This window comes from Rhinatrema bivittatum, chromosome 7, assembly GCF_901001135.1.
Source record: "Rhinatrema bivittatum chromosome 7, aRhiBiv1.1, whole genome shotgun sequence".
NCBI lineage: Eukaryota > Metazoa > Chordata > Amphibia > Gymnophiona > Rhinatrematidae > Rhinatrema > Rhinatrema bivittatum.
In genome coordinates, this window is record NC_042621.1 from 259,016,788 (window position 1) to 259,035,668 (window position 18,881).

The window sequence follows — 18,881 nt, forward strand, 5'->3', positions numbered from 1 at the left end:
GTAGCAAACACCCACTGCTATGCTCTTACTTATCACACATGGACTTTCTATCCATAAGGATTCCAGAAGGCATTTTGTTTCCTGCAGGAATTTTTATCATACTTGACTCTATCCTTTATATATATATATGGCACATCACTAGCAGACTGGTATCAAGGATCTAACAAAGTGAGGGGTAGATTTTAAAAGGTGCGCGCGGGCATCCATTCCCGGCTCCAATTAAGGAGCGGACAGGGAGGGAACTTCCCTACCCCCCTACCTAAACTCCCTCCCTCTTCCCCTCTCCTTCCCACCTCCTAAACCCTTCCTATCGACTTACAATTGTTTTGTTTTAGTACTTACTGCTCTCCTGGAGCAGAAGTAGTTTACTCACGCTGGCCGATTGCTGGCATGTGCTTCCCTGGGACAGCGGCTAATGGCCACTGCCCCGACCTGCCTCTGTCCCGGCCCACCTCACCCAGACCACACCCCCGGCCCACCCCTTTTTCAGGGCCCGGCAATTGTGCCCTTTTGAAAATGCGCATGGCATGCACAGGGCCCAGCCATGCGCGTAAGTGCCAATATATGCATGCGTGGCCATCTTAAAATTTGGCCGAAGCAAATACAACTTTTATATCTTTTTCCACACATTTAAAACCAGTAATTACAGAGAGCATTGGGCAGTTAAGCCGTTTTGGCAAATGATTTGAAGAACTGGTCCTGAAAAGTTCGTTTTTGTCATCTAATCTTCTTAAAGAGTAATTTTAGGCAGTTTTTAACTACCTCCATTCTCTCTAGTCCCAGAGAAATCATTGTGAAGAATAGTGTATGTAACCTTTGGGTGGGAAAACCCGGATAATGGACCCAAAGGCTCACTTTTCAGTTCGGACCCTAATTTCACAGTTCTCACAAAGGTGTCGTATCACATCTGAAATGTCCAGCTGGATCCTTTACGTTGCTCACTCTTAATCATCCTTCCAGTCCCTTGTAAACAGCACTGATAACAGCAATGTGTTCGACAGCAGCAATAACCATGTTGCAAACTATACGGGTTGTAAAGTTGAATTAATGGTTCTTTACAGCTCTTGATGATAATAGTCCTATGGATTCTTACAAAGTAGAATTTAGTAAATTTGTGACCTTACTCTTCCAGTAAAAGTCTTCAAAGGAGTTTAGCTAGTTCCTTTTAATTCCAGTTCCTTACTTCTCCTCAGTTTATCGATTGATCCTCGGCATCTCCCCATTTGGTGATGGTTAGAATTTAGAATTTACTAGTCCCAGGTATTTACCAGTTCTCATACCTTTCCTGCCGGTAGCAGACAGGCAGTGACTTCTCCTCCCAAATGGTGCTCATCTGGGTGAGTAGGAAAAGATACTATTGCATGGCAAGATATCTCCTTCTCCCAGTTAATGGATGGGAATCCATCCCTCCTCAATGACACAACTTCTCCTCCAGTCCTTTTTGGGTAAGACACCTCTTCCTCCAAATATCAGAAATCAGAGTCCCTGAGCCCTAGAGTCCTCTGTCAGTAAACCTGCAAAAAGAATAATAACTTTCACTCGAAAAGGGGAATCAAATGGAAGAAAGGAAGGATGGAAAACCATCCTTCCCCAATAACAAAAAGGTCTCCGAAATTTTACATCACAATGTTAGGAGTAAGGCGCTCTGTCTCCAGTTCTCTCAGTGAGAACCTCTGAGTCCTTTTCCCAGGAAAATAATCAGAAGTGGAGACTGCACAGACAGGGCTGACCCACAGCAAGATAACTCAGAGAAAATGTAAACTAAGAATCCACGCACTGAGGTGGTGGCAGAGGTTTATAAAGACTTCAAGACCACACCATCCAATTCTCCTACATGGGGGGGGGGGGGGTGTCCCAAACCCCCAACCCCCCAACCCCCCAACCCCCCAACCTTTACCCATTACTCTTTCCATGTCTCCCCAGTATTTTTGGTTCAAACCTTCTGGTAAGGAGTCCTTTGGTGCCTTACATGAATAAGGACAGAGTTTGGGAGAACTCACTATTATGCTTATTAAGGTATAACAGTGCTGTTAACCTAATTCTGTGAAAGGTATTTCTAGCTTGTTTGGGTGGTGGGCAGTTTTCATTAGGCCAGCTAGGGGTAAAGTATGTGGGTGCTTTACCTGTGGGTGAAGTTAGTGGGGGAAACCGTGTAAGTGTATAGGAAAACTCAATATACACCCACAATTGACGTCACTGACCCAAGCCTGCCTCCTGAAATGATTACTTTTGAAGCAGTGGTGAATTTTTAAACAAGGGATCTAGACGCCTACTTCCATGATTAGGCTGCAGCAGTGTGACTGCACAGGAATGAATCCATGTCCCAACTTTACCCTTTCCCAGGAAAAGCTGTAGGAAGCCATGATATGGCGCTCTGCTACTTGGGAAGTCTCTGATTGTTGTCTCCTATTGGTCCCTCCCAGCAGGAGTCGCATCTCTCCCAGTCCCAACCTCTCCTCCGAGCTGGAGATTGCATGCAGTGAGTTATGGCTGCACACCACGACTTATTCTCTCTCTTGCTAAATAGAAGGGATGCTTTGTACTGGCTGTATTTTTGCAGATAATATTTTTTCAAAGATTTACAACTGTCTCCGGTGGAGTAGAAACTTATTTGTGGGTCTGTCCAAAGATTAATCTGGCTTTGCTGCAGTGTAATCAGGAAGGGGAAGGCTGTTTCTCTCATGGAGAAAAAAAAAACTTCAAAAACATTTTGGAATGGCTGGAAAATCTGCTTTTTCTGTGACTGATTTATTTTCATGGGAGGCAAATTACTGCTCTTAGAAGGCAAAGGGAATTCAACCTCGGAATTATGGTGTTACAGAATGGAGTGGGGTGAACCACAGAAATTATACTTAAAATAATAAAAGGGAGGGGGGGTCATCCATTTACACATTCATTTCTTTTCTAGAGGGTTTTAAATACAGACTCATTTAAAACCACCATGTATTTTATTTAACGAGTGGTTTGCAAACTGACCCAGGAAGTGACATCACTTTTGGTTCTGAAATCGGCCTGGCTGATTTGAGACTAGGAGCAGATTGCTGCTGACATCTATTGCTGCAACGTCTGAAGGGCTAGGGTGACTCTCAGGAAAGAAGACTATCATGAAAGTCACTGGAGCGCAAAATACATATTCATCCAGTTGTGGTTACAGATGCCATTTCTTGGGCAGAGCGGCTCGTGGAAAGAAAAGAGAGGTGATGGAGTAGAAATACATGAGGAACAGCGTTTACTGTAGGCAGCAGATCTCTTGGCAGGGGGGGGGGGGGGGAAATGGAGCAAACAGCTTACCATGGACGATGGCTTCTCTTCTACAACATTCACGGGTGTGCAGAAGATTATGTAGAGAAGTAAATCTCCACGGCACAGAGACGAGTATCCCTTGAGCTGGTCAAAGATCTATTTTGCATCATGGAAAAAAAAATGCTCCAGTTAGCTGGCTAGTCAAAAAGCTCGAGAGATTTGCAGGACAGAGGCCTATAATTTTTTTTTTCATGCAAGTTGTTGGAGTTGAACAATGTTTTCTGGCTAAAACGTGCCTTGTGGTGTATCTGTGTGTTCGAGTTAATAAAGGGAGCTTGACGTTAGTTATCCCACTGTATAACTGACTGAGTCCTACACAAAAGTTTCAAACTACTCTTATTTTTAACTCTCATCCAATCCATTTTAAGGCTCACAGATGTCTTGCTTATTATGCAAAGTCTGTCTTTATGCAACATGCAATATTCGGAATGGGCAATAAAGTAACAGGATTGGACTAAAAGCTATCTAAGCACCTAGAATAAAGGTTCTTCAGTCTGGTTCTCACGGACCACAAACAGGTCTGGTTTTCAGATCAACCAAAATATACAAACTGATCTGGTTCTTGGACCAAGTGTATGCTGACATATCTGATGACTGTTCATTGTGGCTGGCCTAAAACCCAAGCCTGTTTGTGACTCTCAACAATCAGAATTGCGAAACCCTGACCTAGAGCAACTATCATTATTCAGAAATAAAAGAAGGAAATAAGTTGTGCAAGCTTCCCACACAAACCTGTGGCATCCCACACAAACCTGTGGCAGATTAACTTTGCCTCCATGGAGCACAGAGCGCTGGGTATCTCATATAGAACCCATTGCAATGTTTGCCTTCAGACTGACGCAGGTTTGACTGCCTCTTGGAAGTCAGTGGCTAATTGAAAGAATCATTTCATGTTGAAGAGCTGCTTTCAACAAATTCAACCGTTTGAAGGCTGCTTGTAAGTTATTGCTATGTAGCTGGGAGCTGCACAATAATAATGTAAGTCTTTCATGGTCCCTTACTAAACCCAATTTCTAAATCAGAGATGGTATGGTTCAGTTACATGCACCCCTGACTATTAAAGCATTTTTGGTATGTGCTTGCCAGGTGGCATGAGGACCTAGAGAGAGATATTGAACTTGCCTCTAGATCTGGGGAGGAGAGAGGAACTCCTTGAGACGGGGGGGAGGAGGAATGCCCCCAGGATCTTTCTGGTAAGCGTGAGAGAGAAAAAAGCTGAACTAGCTTTTGTCAGAAAGGGTGCTGGGCAATGTTTGCTCTAAGTTTTGAAAGGCTACATGCGCAAAGATTATCTTTTGTGCAACTTTCTATAAGCTGAGGTCAAATCTGTGCGCTACAAGCCAGTACAATGCAAATAATATCGGGATTTCTTGTGCGCACTATGTTTTGCGTTCTGCGCAGAGTTCACAACCTTTGTATGCACGCACATGTGCACAGCTTAGAGAGTTACTCCCTTCAGGAATTTTTCCTTGCTTCTACTGCAACAATGGGGGAAACCTAATGAGACAATTAGCCATTCCCTTCTAAGAGGCAGTCAGACCTGTGTCAGGCTCAAGGCAAACTTTGCAATGGGTTCTATATGAGATACCCAGCGCTCTGTGCTCCAAGGAGGCAAAGTTAATCTGTGTCACAGGTTACTGTGGGATGCCAATTGGCACAATTTCTTATTTTATTCCTGGAATTGAGAAGGGCTCACCAGGATATGGTATCCCTGGGATATTTCCCACCTGATCCTAAATGCTGAGAAGAGTCTGCTGGCTGTCAGAATCGAGATACTAATCATGGAGCATATCCAGATATTTTGATTTTTATTTGAATTATTGCTGACAGGAAGAGAAATGACCAGTTACATCAAGAGCATTCACTGACATGTTAAGTAAGATTTGCCCTTCAGGGCTCAGACTGGAAGTGGTGCTGGCACTAGCCTGGTGCCACAACTGTTTGATTCTCCTCTGCAACTTGTTAAAGAGATGATTTGGAGATTATTTCATAGAGATTAGGGATGGATACTTCAATCTACTGCAACATAATTGTTGTTGAGCCAGTCCTAGACAAAGAAGTCCTTAGGTCATACAACGTCTTTGACTTGATTTGCATGCAGAGCTTTGAATCTCAGTTTGTTCACCTCTAGGACCCTGGAGCTCCTCCACCCTACCCTCCTGCCATGAAAAAAAGAAAACATTGTAGGGCCAGTCTTAGGACCCCTGGGAGCTGGCAGACTAAAATAACTTCCAGCATCAGCTAAAAATTCATGTTTCAAAAGGCTGATGCACAAGAGCTTAATATTCTGCAGGGCTCTCTGCTCAATGTCAGATACAGCCAGGCTGTTTCTGGCTTGAAGTCTTATTTATGCTCTTGCTGGCTCCCTGTGACACTGTCCTATCAGTGCCCCAGGGAAACAAGAATCTGCTATACGATGCTTCAAGCTCGAGACCTTGCACCAGCACGTTGAATAAATATATATAGATATTTTTTAATTTGAGGATAGGACTTGACTTTTAAGTTACGGATTGACTTTTAAGTTACGGAATAATATCTGTCATGAAGTACTCCTTTAAGATCTATTTTAGAACTAGCATTAGTGAGAAACTGTCCCAAGACCCTCAGTGATCAGGCTTCATTAAGGACATATTACCTGCTTCTCTAGTATTATAAACGTTTAAATTATTTATTTCTGTTGTTATCTAGCAACATTGACTTTCTTTTCTTTTAAACCTGTTTCTCCCAATCCCTCTGTAGCCCAGCCATTGCAGTGCCAGTCCTTTGACCAAGGGGTAACAGACCTTTGAAAACTTGGAATGTGTGCACTGACTCTGACCAATAGGTGTCACTGGTCTGCAATGTCTGGGACTCCCTACTTGCTGAAGGCCATGATTACTGCTCCCCAGCAATATCCTAATATTCCCACATATTTCTTGCAGGAAACTTTGGAATTTGAAAATGAAAAACCCTAAATCCAGGTAAAAACTTCTTTTTCCTTCTTTGCAATTTCGTTTGTTTTAAAACAAATTTTGAAAATATTACTTCTCTTTTTTTTTTTCACATTTCCGTTTTCTTCTCTTACTCTGCTTCATTTCTGCCTACTTTCCATCATCATTTTTTCTAATTTTTCCAGGCTGAAAATTGCCGGCAAGAAGAACATGTTCTGGATCCACAAGGTGAGCTGCTCCGGGAATGAGCCTCATCTGTCAAACTGCAAGATCCAGGTATCGCCAGACAAGCTGAAGCCATCCCACAAAAATGAGATGCATGCGATTGTGCGCTGCGTGGCAGGACCCCAGTTCATCCACGGGCATGGAAATAACTTTCGCAAAGCATTCCGAGCCGAGGTAAGCAATTGCATCTCTTAGAAATAAGGGCAATTTCTGAGAATTTTAGCATTGGGGTCTAGGGGTGTGTGCTGGAAAAATGTTTTGTTTTTTCCTGTTTTTCTATGCCTGGGAGAACTGCCCCCCTTTCCCCTTCTTAACAGTTTAAATGGGGCAGGAACAATCCCCAGTCTCTACTGTCCTGCTGCTGCGGTTTTTCAAAATGGTGCTGGCCAATGTCATTGACTTTTCCTATATATTATTTCAAACGAAGGTGCACCCCTAATAGAAACAGATCAGACTCTAGCCCCAGATTTTCCCAGCAGACATCCCTATAGGAATGATGTTAGAAAGTACATGACCTGCTCCAGTACAGAAAACGTTTGATGACGTTCTACTCATGGCCTGATGATATTACTAATGAACCATGGTTAGTGAAAGATTCTGCAGTCTGCAAGCCATTTAAACACTTCAGACACCTTTTTTTTTTATATCTGTCCCATTTCCGTTGCTGCAGGAACCTCTGGTGAGACTCAGGGCCGGGGCTCATCCTGGAGAGGGCAGGGTGGAAGTGCTGAAGAATGGTAAATGGGGCACCGTTTGTGATGACAAGTGGAATCTCCTCTCGGCCAGCGTAGTATGCCGTGAGCTTGGTTACGGAACTGCTAGAGAGGCCATATATGGTGGCCAGTTGGGACAAGGTGAGTGAGCTAGGGATGTGAATCGTTTTAGGACGATTAAAATTATCGTCCGATAATTTTAATATCGTCTTAAACCGTTATGGAACACAATACAATAGAGATTCTAACGATTTATCGTTATAAATCGTTAGAATCGTGAGCCGGCACACTAAAACCCCCTAAAACCCACCCCTGACCCTTTAAATTAAATCCCCCACCCTCCCGAACCCCCCCCCAAATGACTTAAATAACCTGCGGGTCCAGCGGCGGTCCGGAACGGCAGCGGTCCGGAACGGGCTCCTGCTACTGAATCTTGTTGTCTTCGGCCGGCGCCATTTTCCAAAATGGCGCCGAAAAATGGCGGCGGCCATAGACGAACACGATTGGACGGCAGGAGGTCCTTCCGGACCCCCGCTGGACTTTTGGCAAGTCTTGTGGGGGTCAGGAGGCCCCCCCCAAGCTGGCCAAAAGTTCCTGGAGGTCCAGCGGGGGTCAGGGAGCGATTTCCCGCCGCGAATCGTTTTCGTACGGAAAATGGCGCTGGCCATACGCGTATGGCCGGCGCCATTTTCCGTATGGAAAATGGCGCCGGCAGGAGATCGACTGCAGGAGGTCGTTCAGCGAGGGTTCCGGCGCCTCGCTGAACGACCTCCTGCAGTCGATCTCCTGCCGGCGCCATTTTCCGTACGAAAACGATTCGCGGCGGGAAATCGCTCCCTGACCCCCGCTGGACCTCCAGGAACTTTTGGCCAGCTTGGGGGGGGCCTCCTGACCCCCACAAGACTTGCCAAAAGTCCAGCGGGGGTCCGGAAGGACCTCCTGCTGTCCAATTGTGTTCGTCTATGGCCGCCGCCATTTTTCGGCGCCATTTTGGAAAATGGCGCCGGCCGAAGACAACAAGATTCAGTAGCAGGAGCCCGTTCCGGACCGCTGCCGTTCCGGACCGCCGCTGGACCCGCAGGTTATTTAAGTCATTTGGGGGGGGGTTCAGGAGGGTGGGGGATTTAATTTAAAGGGTCGGGGGTGGGTTTTAGGGGGTTTTAATGTGCCGGTTTTGCGATTTTACGTTTTTTCGATTTTTTACGATTTTTCACGATTTTTCACGATATTTTACCCCCCCAAACGGCAACAATACGATTCCCTCCCCCTCCCAGCCGAAATCGATCGTTAAGACGATCGAGGACACGATTCACATCTCTAGAGTGAGCACAGAGGTAGATTGAACTGACATAAATATATGTATAGAACTAAATGCACAATAAAGTGAAGGTTATAAAAAGCTGCACCTATGATAGAGGATAGTCCTGTATACTGCACCATAGATGACATGACCTGCTTCTTGGCTATAAATATGTAGGCACTGAACTAATATTCTTGCAATTAGAAAAGATTTCAGTCTGATTGTTCTTCTTTATTCTTTTTCTTATGCTAACCAAGCTGAGCCGGTAAAAAGAAAATGCTCAATGTCTTCATCTCCTTTCCTTAATTTTATCTGGCTGCCTTCAATTTTGTTTCCCTTACTTTTGAGATTCTTCTCCACTGTTTTAAATACATTAGAACCGTGAAAAAGATGACCCAAGCACTGTTTTATAGGCAGTCCATGAAAATACCCACCGTTTTGAAGACCCTGAAAGGCAGAATATAAATCAAATAAATAAATTAATAGATAGATAAATAAATAGCTCTTTTAATTCAGTTGCCGGCCTACAACGCAGTGCATACAATTCAAACTTGGGTCCATCTTTTTTCAACAGTTCCAATTTGCTTACAGATCTGCTCAATAGACGCAATCCTTTCCAGCCACTTCAGAATCACGCCTATAGTTCAAAAACCTCTTTGTACCATTTCAAGTGCTTCATTCAGCCTCCTTTTGTCATCCTCGATCATTTTTTTGGAACAGATTTCATCCAGATACAAAGTCAGCCTCATTTCTACCGGAACTCCTCTCTTTAAGGCAACATTTCAGTAATAATTCTTTTAGTTTGCTCTATAATTAGACTGTATTTAGTTCTTAATTTTGAACAGGCTTTTGCTTTGATTTCTCCTGATTTTTTAATTTGTACATTGCTCTGACTTAAAGCACCGCATAATAAAACAAAAACTATTACTAATAATAATTGAAACTGCAGATGGAAATTTCAAATCAGGACAGTTTACTTTCTAGTGGACACAATTTTCCCTGGACAGGAATTTATCAGGGCTTTCCTCAGGACCTCCAGGAAGGCTTGTTTTCTGCTAATTAAATCAGATTGGAGTCTGCCCTGTTATATAATCACTTCTTCATAGATAGAAACCCCTCCTTTTCAACTAAAAGATGAATTTTCAGAGTTGCGCATGTAAAAATCAGTACCTATGTGTACAAATAGGGGTAGATTTTAAAAGAAGCACGTGCGGCCTACATGTGCGTGCGCTACCTGGCGCGCGCACATGTGCACCCGATTTTATAACATGAGCGCGCATGTTATAAAATCCGGGGTCAGCGCGCGCAAGGGGGTGCACAACTGCGCACCTTGCACGCACTGAACCCGCTCCGAGCAGCGCTGCCTTCCCCCGTTCCCTGCCCCGCCACCCCACCTTCCCCTACCTCCCCCGCCCTTTCCCCCCTACCTTTGATGACTTCTTTTTTTTGTTTTAAAACTTACTTCAGCCCTTACCGTCGCCGCGCCCTGGACCGCCCCACCCTGCCCCCAGACCGCCCCTTTTGTAAAGCCCCGGGACATATACGCGTCCGGGGCTTTTTGCGCGTCACTGGGCCTTTTTCAAATAGGCCCGGCACGCGTAACCTTTTGAAAATCCGGCGCATAACATATACTCGTGTATATGCTATTTTCTAAAACTCAAAATACACATGTAAGTAAGGATCTGCGAGTAAATTTGCATATGTAAAAAAGGGGTGGGCCAGGGCATGGCCAACATTCACACGTGTACATTGCTACTTTATAAGCAATTTATTCATGTAAATTTGGCAGCTTACTCATGTATATTTACACCTCCTCTATATCTAAATGTCTTAAAAGTGAGATATTGACTAGTTGGGGGAGTTTGGGTGAAATGGGAGTTCAGGTTGATGAGCCAGGAGGTTCTCGACCTGCATGATGGACTAGACGAACTGGTAGACTAATTGGTAAAAATTATAATTTCATTGCCATGCACATATTAAAAAATATCCCGACTTACATGCGTAAAAGCCAATATACGGAGTTAAATGTGTATAAATTACGCAGGTAAAACATTCATGCATATACTTTTAAAGTCAGAAGCAAATATACGTGAGTAGGGCAGTTGCGCACTATTAATCAGGATAAATTCCGATTTATCTCTGCATTTATTCAGACAAATTCCAAGTTATCTGGATAAGTAGTGGAATTTATCCAGACAAGTTCCAATCTATCCGGCTAAGTAGTGATAAAGCCAGTGGATAAGACTTGAATTGTTACTTATCTGGCTAAATCAAACAGCTCGATAAGTCTAAAAAGCGCTGCTTATCTGGCTATCTGTCTTAGATAAGTAGCATTTTAAGACTTATGCAGATAAGTGTTGCTATCTATCCAGATAACTTGGGACTTGTCTGGATAAGTAAAATAATGTATTTGCACATTTTTTTTAACATGCGTGAGCATATTCTCAGGTATACGTACACATTTTATAACCTGTATATATCATATACATGTAGGCTATAAAATACCAGAGTAGATTTGCATGCATCCATATACTGTGTCGGTGTATATGGGCACCTGCACGCAGATTTTGAAGTTATCCTCCCATGTTTTAGAATAGCCAATAAGGAAGTAAAATATGAATCTCCCGGGACTAGAAGCAGTGACCTTTTGGTCTAACTACACCCCATCAAACAAAAGGAGGTCTTCTCACAGATCAAATAGCGGAAGCCCCATAAGATGTCTTCAGTTCTGGTCCTTGCCTCTTTGCATGGCTTATTTGTATCCATGGACATTGCAGTTGTTTGTTTGTATTATTGTTTTTCCTATCGAGCAGTATCATTTAATTTTCTCAAAGTATCAACTTACTGATCTCTGTATTTCCCTGTGTTACTCTCATGGTAAGGGTGATGTTTTTTTTTGGTGGGGGGGGGGGGTTTAAGCCAACTAAGGCAGTTAAACATAAATAATCATACTTGAAGCAGGAAAAGCAATATATGCAAATCTAAGTAACCCCCTCTTTGGGGCCCTTCTGGAATGCAGGGGCATACAATAGTCCCTGGGGCCACTTCTGTACCCAGACTTCTGCTTTTTCTCCACACACACACACACACCCTCTCTCTCTCTCTCCGCAGTTCTCCTCAGACCACTGGGGTCTGTTCTGGTAGGAAGGAGGATAAATGTCCGAGGATCTACGCTCAGGGGTATGGGGATCTATACACGGTATCTTGGTTCTTTTACACTCCATGGGTCCACAGCACTCGAGGGAACTGGGCAGTAACCCACTGCCTCTCCGTCTCTCTTTGGCTGCAGCTTCCACCGTACTCACACTTGAGATGTCCTTGCTTGAGGGCACCTTTACTGCTGAGGAAAGCACTCTGGATACTCTAATCGGGCGTTCAACAAAAATTGACTGCAGTCAAAAATCTGGTAGGAATGTGGGCTCCCAGTAGGGCCAGGATCTCCTCATCTTTTCTCTCATGGAAAAATTCCTCTGCTGGACTTCTGGTGGAAAAGTCCAAAGATGTTCAAAGTCCAAAAAACCTCCCTCTCTTTCTCAAGCAGGTAGGAACGGATGGCCAAAAGAATTCCTCCCAAAACACGGGAACTAACTCTACTCAAAGATCAATACCGGTTCAGGGAACTGCTGTCCCTTCTTTCACTGGACGGAGGGAGTCACCGCACCTTCCCGCCCTCCCAAGGCAGGGGTAACAGCCTCCTCGGGCAGAAGCAGGTCTCAAAAGCACGAATCTCAGCAAAAATTCAAAACTCTCTCAAATCTCTTCCTCACTCCTCCTAGACAAGCCCTTCCGTATCTGTGAGGGTACTAGCAAGGGCAGAGTCTCTTCCCTGTGCCAGGCTGGGCGCCCAGAATTGGGGAAATGCCACCACAAAAATCATCTCCACTCCAAAACACACACAAAAGAAAAAAAAAAACGCTTCCCCGATTCAGACTGGGAGGCCCAAAGGTGGAGAGAACTCCAATAAAAGCCACTCCTGCTTCTCAAACTGCAGCTCAAAGATGCCGCACTGCTCCACGTGCTGCGCTGCCTTGTATAGTGCACAGTGACCAAACCAAAAAGGCCTCAGAGGTCCACAAATAAAAGAAATCCTAACCAGAGGAAAAAGTTAGGGATAATTTGGTGAATTAGTGACCTCTGGGTGACATATATACCAACATGGGGGTTTTGAAACATGCTGGTTCAAAATAAGGCAGGTACTTGGAGTTCGATGTAGGTAGTGTGTGGGTTTTAACTTGCAGGAAGGCTGCTAATTACTGGCTATAAAAAGTTGTAGTGAAGTCTAGTGCCTTCTTTAGGTCAATATATTTGTTTTGTATTACTAAATATAAACATCTCCATGATACATGCAAAACAAGAACTCTCAAAGCACAGAAACATAACAGCAGAAAACAACCATATGGTCTGTCTAACCTGCCCATCCACACCAAGTATTCAGCTTTACAGACCCTACCACACCCTCATGAATCCTCTGGGTTTACCCCATACTTTCTTGAACTCAGATACTGTCCTTTTTCCACCACCTGCACAGGGAAGTTGTTCCATGCATCCACCACCCTCTCTGTCAGAACCGAAGTCAGGCAATTTGGCACCTATGACCACGTGAAAATCTGCGCCTCCCCCTTTACACAACCCACGACACCACTAGTTGGGAGATTCTGTTTGTACAGCAATGCCCATGGCCAGTGTAAGGTGCCCTAGGAAAACTTTAAAGCCTTGTACCCCCGCCACCCCATCACCCCCTCCTCACACACAATTCAAAAGTATGCATTTATAATAACAGATTTTACACAATAAAGAACATTCAAAGCACAATCTTCTGAGGTAAAAGTATCACTTACAATATGTACATTATATTTACATGCACTGCTGAGGTGCCAACCAGAAAACCCTGCAAAAAAAAAGCAAGAGATACTTGGATTCTATATGGTATTAGGCCTATTGTAATGTTTCTTGGGCATGGGCATGACCCTCACAGAGCCATCAGAAAAAATAATTTCTATATAAAAATAGCACTAACTTCTAGCACTCAAACAGCAACAACCCTACCTACAACTATTACATCAGGCCTAAAATAGTAATATACCCCCTACTAAGAAAACAGAACAAGCCAAGCTGTTATAGATCCCTACAGAGAAACTACACACTAATGGAATAACTCACTTCAGTCACACATGCAAAACTCAGATAGAGCCTCAAATACAGAATAAAGAGATCATTCAGTACAAATAGAAATGTACAGACAAAAACTGAACTGGAAACTGCAACAAGCCAAATTCTGTATGCACTGCAACAATGTAAAAAACAGAAACATTACCATTCCTCATAAAGCAAAATTAGTAAAACCATACCAATAAAAAAATAATAATTTGAAACAATTAATGAACAGAATAACATTCAATAATTAAAAACTCAAATACAAATCTTCCAAACATCAATACAATATTTCAAAACAGACACATCAAACAACATCCAACAATTAAAAGGATTTTAGAGAATTCCCCATTATCCATACCTTGGAACTTTTGATTTCCAGATGCCCTGAAATTGTCATGGATTAATAAGCAGAGAGTAACGGGGTAGTTGTGCACACACATGCTCTCTCTCACTCCCCTACACAGATGCACACATGCTTCATCTCACTCTCCTACACACATGTTCTCTCTCTCACTTCCTCCTTGACGTAGCAGGCAGCAGCAATCTCCTTCTTCAGCCCCCATGGCCAAGGGAACAATGTCTGGCCACGGGACACTGGACTATTTCCGGCGGGGCACTCCTCCTTCTCTGAAGCAGTGTGGCCCCGCCAAAATTATTGGCATGGTAAGCGCTGCCTTAGTAAATGGGAAAGCAGTACGGCTCCACCAGAATCAGCAGCGTTGCCAGCAGTGGATTCAGTACTGCACTCCCTTCTTTGGCAGTATTGACCCTCTGGACCTTATACAATCAGGAATTTGCCATCCCACCCCAAAATCTTGGTGCTCTAGGTAACAGTCTAGTTTGCCTGATGGAAGCACCATCCCTGCTTGCCTTGGTAAGATCACCTGATGTAAAGATGTGACTTGAAGTTGAATCCATTAGGTAAAAGTTGGCTTCAGGGTTGAATGCACTGGAGAATGAGTTTGATGGTTTTATCTTGGCTTTAGGTTTGGGTCCTATTCATATGAATGAGGTTGTATGCACAGGGAATGAGAAATCCATCACTGAGTGCAGATTCCAGGAGGCAAGTCGTAAAGGTTGCTTGCATGAAGAGGATGCAGCTCTGCGATGTAATATTCCACAGATGGGCTACAGTAGTAAGGTAAGCCTTTTTCTTGCAAGCACCATAGTCTAGTTTGCTATGTAAGTTCTGTATATTTCTTTTAGTAAACAGGGCCTACCCATTTTTAGGGTTACCTTGCAATCTTTATCCAAGGACTATTGCTCATGCTTCATTACTAGCCTTACAGATAATGCCTATTTTGGACTTGCTATTATATATCGTTTGTGATTTACATTTATCTTAAAGCAAATACAATGCTACAGTCTTGTCATTCAACTTAATTTTTACCTATAGGATTGCCAACAATGAATTTAAGCTTCCTTGATTTTTCCGTGATAAGAGATTTTTCTTGAAGATAGCTTTATCCATACTCATTCTGTACAATTCCTATGACAGAAAAAAATTAGTTTAAATAAAATGGAAAAATATAAGGAATTTAGTGCCTATTAAGCTAACAGGCAAGTATTACTAGAAAAAAAAGCAAGTAGAGTATATGTTGAAAAAGTTTGGTCTACAGATCTGCAAATACATTTTACTGTCATAGAAAGCCAATAGAATGTAACATAGTTGGAAGTGAGTCATCCATAACAGCAGAACTACATTCTATGTGCCTCGGTATCTTGTTACTAGTACAACACTTAGACACAAATCTCCTGGGACATGTAGTCAAAACATCATGCTACAAACAGAAATGTATCTTTCTTCTGCTATTGACACTTGAAACCTTATAGGAATGGAATCTATAAAGCATATCAATTCTGCACTTTACTGAAATGCAACAAAATCAATCACTTTCTAGGAAGATTTAACAAACATAGGGCCTCATTTACTAAGCATTTTTACCATAGACGCAGAATGGGAGGAAAGCCTTACTAAATCAGGCCCATAATAACATTGTAGAGAAAGACCAGTGGGGGGGCCATTCAATCTACTCAGTTATTTCTGTTTACACTGCAAGGATATATCCCAGCTGCCAGCTGTAGAATCATAACCGCTTGTAGAATCATAACCGCTTGTTAGTTTTCTTCATCCTCAGCTTTCTACCCTTCTGGGTAGATTAGCATATAGGATTGCTTATGTAATCCAAAACCCAGCCTCCTCCCATCTCCCACACCCATGTCTTATATCCAAGCTTTGTAAGAATCTAGACAACTACCAAAACTAAAGAAGTTGTTGGCCAAACATCTGGATTCCTGGGTCCCTGCCACCTTGCTGGACAGTACCTAGCCATGACCAACCTGCCAGTAACAACATTGTGGTTTTCTGGGGCATTGTAGCCATTGTAACACCATCACTATTATAGTTCTAAACCTCCTTTAAGAATAGATTACCAATTATGGTAGATCTCTGATGCACACTAGAAACTACATTATAGTGTAACCACTATACTTTTCTTTCACTTGTGACCTAACTCACAAGTGTATAATGTAGACATCTACAGTTGCATTCTCTCAAAGTCCTATCAATACATTCATATGCAGATTCAACTGATTCTAGACCTGTGAACCTTGTAGTCTTTCTCCCTCTGTCTGTAGGTTTAGCTGGATAGGAATTTGCCAAACATTCCTGAAACATTTTCTTTTGAGTACAGATGCGTCTGAGTGGTGGACGAACGAATGATGAAGGGATTGTGGAAGTGCTGGCAGATGTAAATGGAGCTCTGAAATGGGGTGCCGTGTGCAGTGATTTCTGGAGTATTAATGAAGCCATGGTGGTGTGCAGACAGATGAAGCTAGGCTTTGCCAGTCATGCCTTGACGGTAAGTGTATCATTAAACAGCTACTTGTGATATTGACATAGGAATGCAGTAGGGGAAACCTCTAGCCCCTATAAATTTTGTGTTCCTTTTGTACATTATGTTGTAGAGGAGTAGCTCAACAGTTAGAGCAGCAGGCTACAAAACAGCATAAACCAGGGTTCAAATCCCACTGCTGCTCCTTATGACCTTGGGAAAGTCATTTTACCCTCTGTGGCCTCAGGTACAAATTTAGATTATAAGCCCTCCAGGGATACAGAAATACCTACAATACCTGAATGTAATCTGATTTGACATGTAAAAAATCAGAAAATAAATAAATATATATATATCTACCATTTCTCTGAAACATATACAGGTAGTGTAGGCATGATGCAATCATTGTGTAGGCCATACACTTTTAAGACACAACTGTGTGACACTCCCACTGCAGAAGTACATTTCTGTAATGCCTACCACATTTAATTAGAGACCTCTACAAGCATAGCACAGATTCTCATCATTCTATCAAGTCTATTTTCTGAGCTTTCAGCTACAGAGGAGAATACAGACAGTTATTCTTCTATACTGATCCTTAAATCCTTTGAGCAAAGGGATGTGTATATTTGGTTAATATGAATGATTTTCACGTTGAATTGAGTGTATTCAGTGCTCCACAAAGCGTTAACTCAGGAAGGTCTGCAAAAGAACTGAATAGAGATGATAGTCTATCCAATGGTTTTCAATCCTGTCCTTCCTCCCACCCCCTAACCATTCAGGTTTTCAGGCTCTCCAGAAAACCAGAATGGCTGTGTGTCTTCTGTACTGGGCTGGAAAACATTGATTATGGAGATTATCTTATATACATTTCCCTGTCTTACTTGTACAGACCAGTGGTCTTCGAGTCTGATCTTAGCTCTGCCCCCCAGCCAGTTACTTGTGACATGGATTAGCCAATGTAGACAGCTGGGTGGCTGGTGGGTGTGAGGATCGCCTGGTAACATGCCTACCTGGTGTGAAGGTGGCGGACCTCACGCGTCACCTAGATAGGATTTTAGACAGTGCTGGGGAGGAGCCGGCTGTCGTGATACATGTGGGCACCAACGACGTAGGAAAATGTGGGAGGGAGGTTCTGGAAGCCAAATTTAGGCTCTTAGGTAGACAACTTAAATCCAGAACCTCCAGGGTAGCATTCTCTGAAATGCTACCTGTTCCACATGCAGGTCACCAGAGGCAGGCAGAGCTCCGGAGTCTCAATGCGTGGATGAGACGATGGTGCAAGGAAGAGGGATTCAGTTTTGTTAGGAACTGGGGAACCTTTTGGGGAAGGGGGAGTCTCTTCCGAAGGGATGGGCTCCACCTTAACCAGGGTGGAACCAGACTGCTGGCGCTAACCTTTAAAAAGGAGATAGAGCAACTTTTAAACTAGAACAAAGGGGAAAGCCGACAGTCACTGAGCAGTGCATGATCAAATTTGAACTAATGACTGGAAGGGGTAAAATATGTAAATTTACAGCTCTAAAACTTAAATTTCAAAAGGGAAACTTTGATAAAATGAAGAAATAGAAAACAACTGAAAGGTGTAGCTGCAAAGGTTAAAAGTGTATATCAGGCATGAACATTTTTAAAAATACAATCTTAGAAGCGCAGTCCAGGTGTATTCCACACATTAAGAAAGGTGGAAGGAAGGCAAAATGATTACAGGCATCCTTCAAAAATTGGAAGAAGGATCCATCTGAAGAAAATAGGAAAAAGCATATAAGCATTGTCAAGTTAAGTGTAAAACATTGATAAGGCGGGCTAAGAAAGAATTTGAAATGGTTTGCCATAGATGCAAAAACTCATAATAATTTTTTTAAAAATATATCTGAAGCAAGAAACCTGTGAGGGAGCTGGTTGGACCGTTAGATGTCTGAGCGGTTAAAGGGGCTCTTAGGGCCATTGCAGAAAGATTAAATGAATTATTTGCTTATGTGTTTACTAATGAGGATATTAAGTAGATACCATTTCCGGAGATGGTTTTCAAGGGTGATGAGTCAGACGAACTGAACAAAATCACTGTGAACCTGGAAGATGTAGTAGGCCAGATTGACAAACTAAAGAGTAGCAAATCACTTGGACCGGATGGTATGCATCCTAGGGTACTGAATGAACTAAAAAATGAAATTTCAGATCTATTAGTTAAAATTTGTAATGTATCATTAAAATCATCTATTGTACCCGAGGCCTGGAGTGTGGCCAATGTAACCCCACTATTTAAAAGAGGCTCCAGGGGCAATCCGGGAAACTAGACCAGTGAGCCTGACTTCAGTGCTGGGAAAAATAGTGGAAACTATTCTAAAGATCAAAATCACAGAGCATATAGAAAGACATGGCTTAATGGAACAAAGTCAGCATGGATTTACCCAAGGGAAGTCTT

The 18,881-nt window shown here is 42.9% G+C and overlaps 1 protein-coding gene across 2 annotated transcripts in view; it reads left to right on the forward strand.

The window, feature by feature from the left end:
- LOXL4 (lysyl oxidase like 4) overlaps positions 1-18,881 on the forward strand; it is a 95,648-nt gene that overhangs the window by 26,483 nt on the left and 50,284 nt on the right. For both annotated transcript variants that reach the window (XM_029610124.1, XM_029610125.1), the window contains exons 5-9: positions 6,225-6,263; positions 6,419-6,632; positions 7,129-7,312; positions 14,612-14,766; positions 16,319-16,486. In XM_029610124.1, the coding sequence (XP_029465984.1) occupies positions 6,225-6,263; positions 6,419-6,632; positions 7,129-7,312; positions 14,612-14,766; positions 16,319-16,486 (760 nt within the window). The remainder of the gene's footprint in view (positions 1-6,224; positions 6,264-6,418; positions 6,633-7,128; positions 7,313-14,611; positions 14,767-16,318; positions 16,487-18,881) is intronic.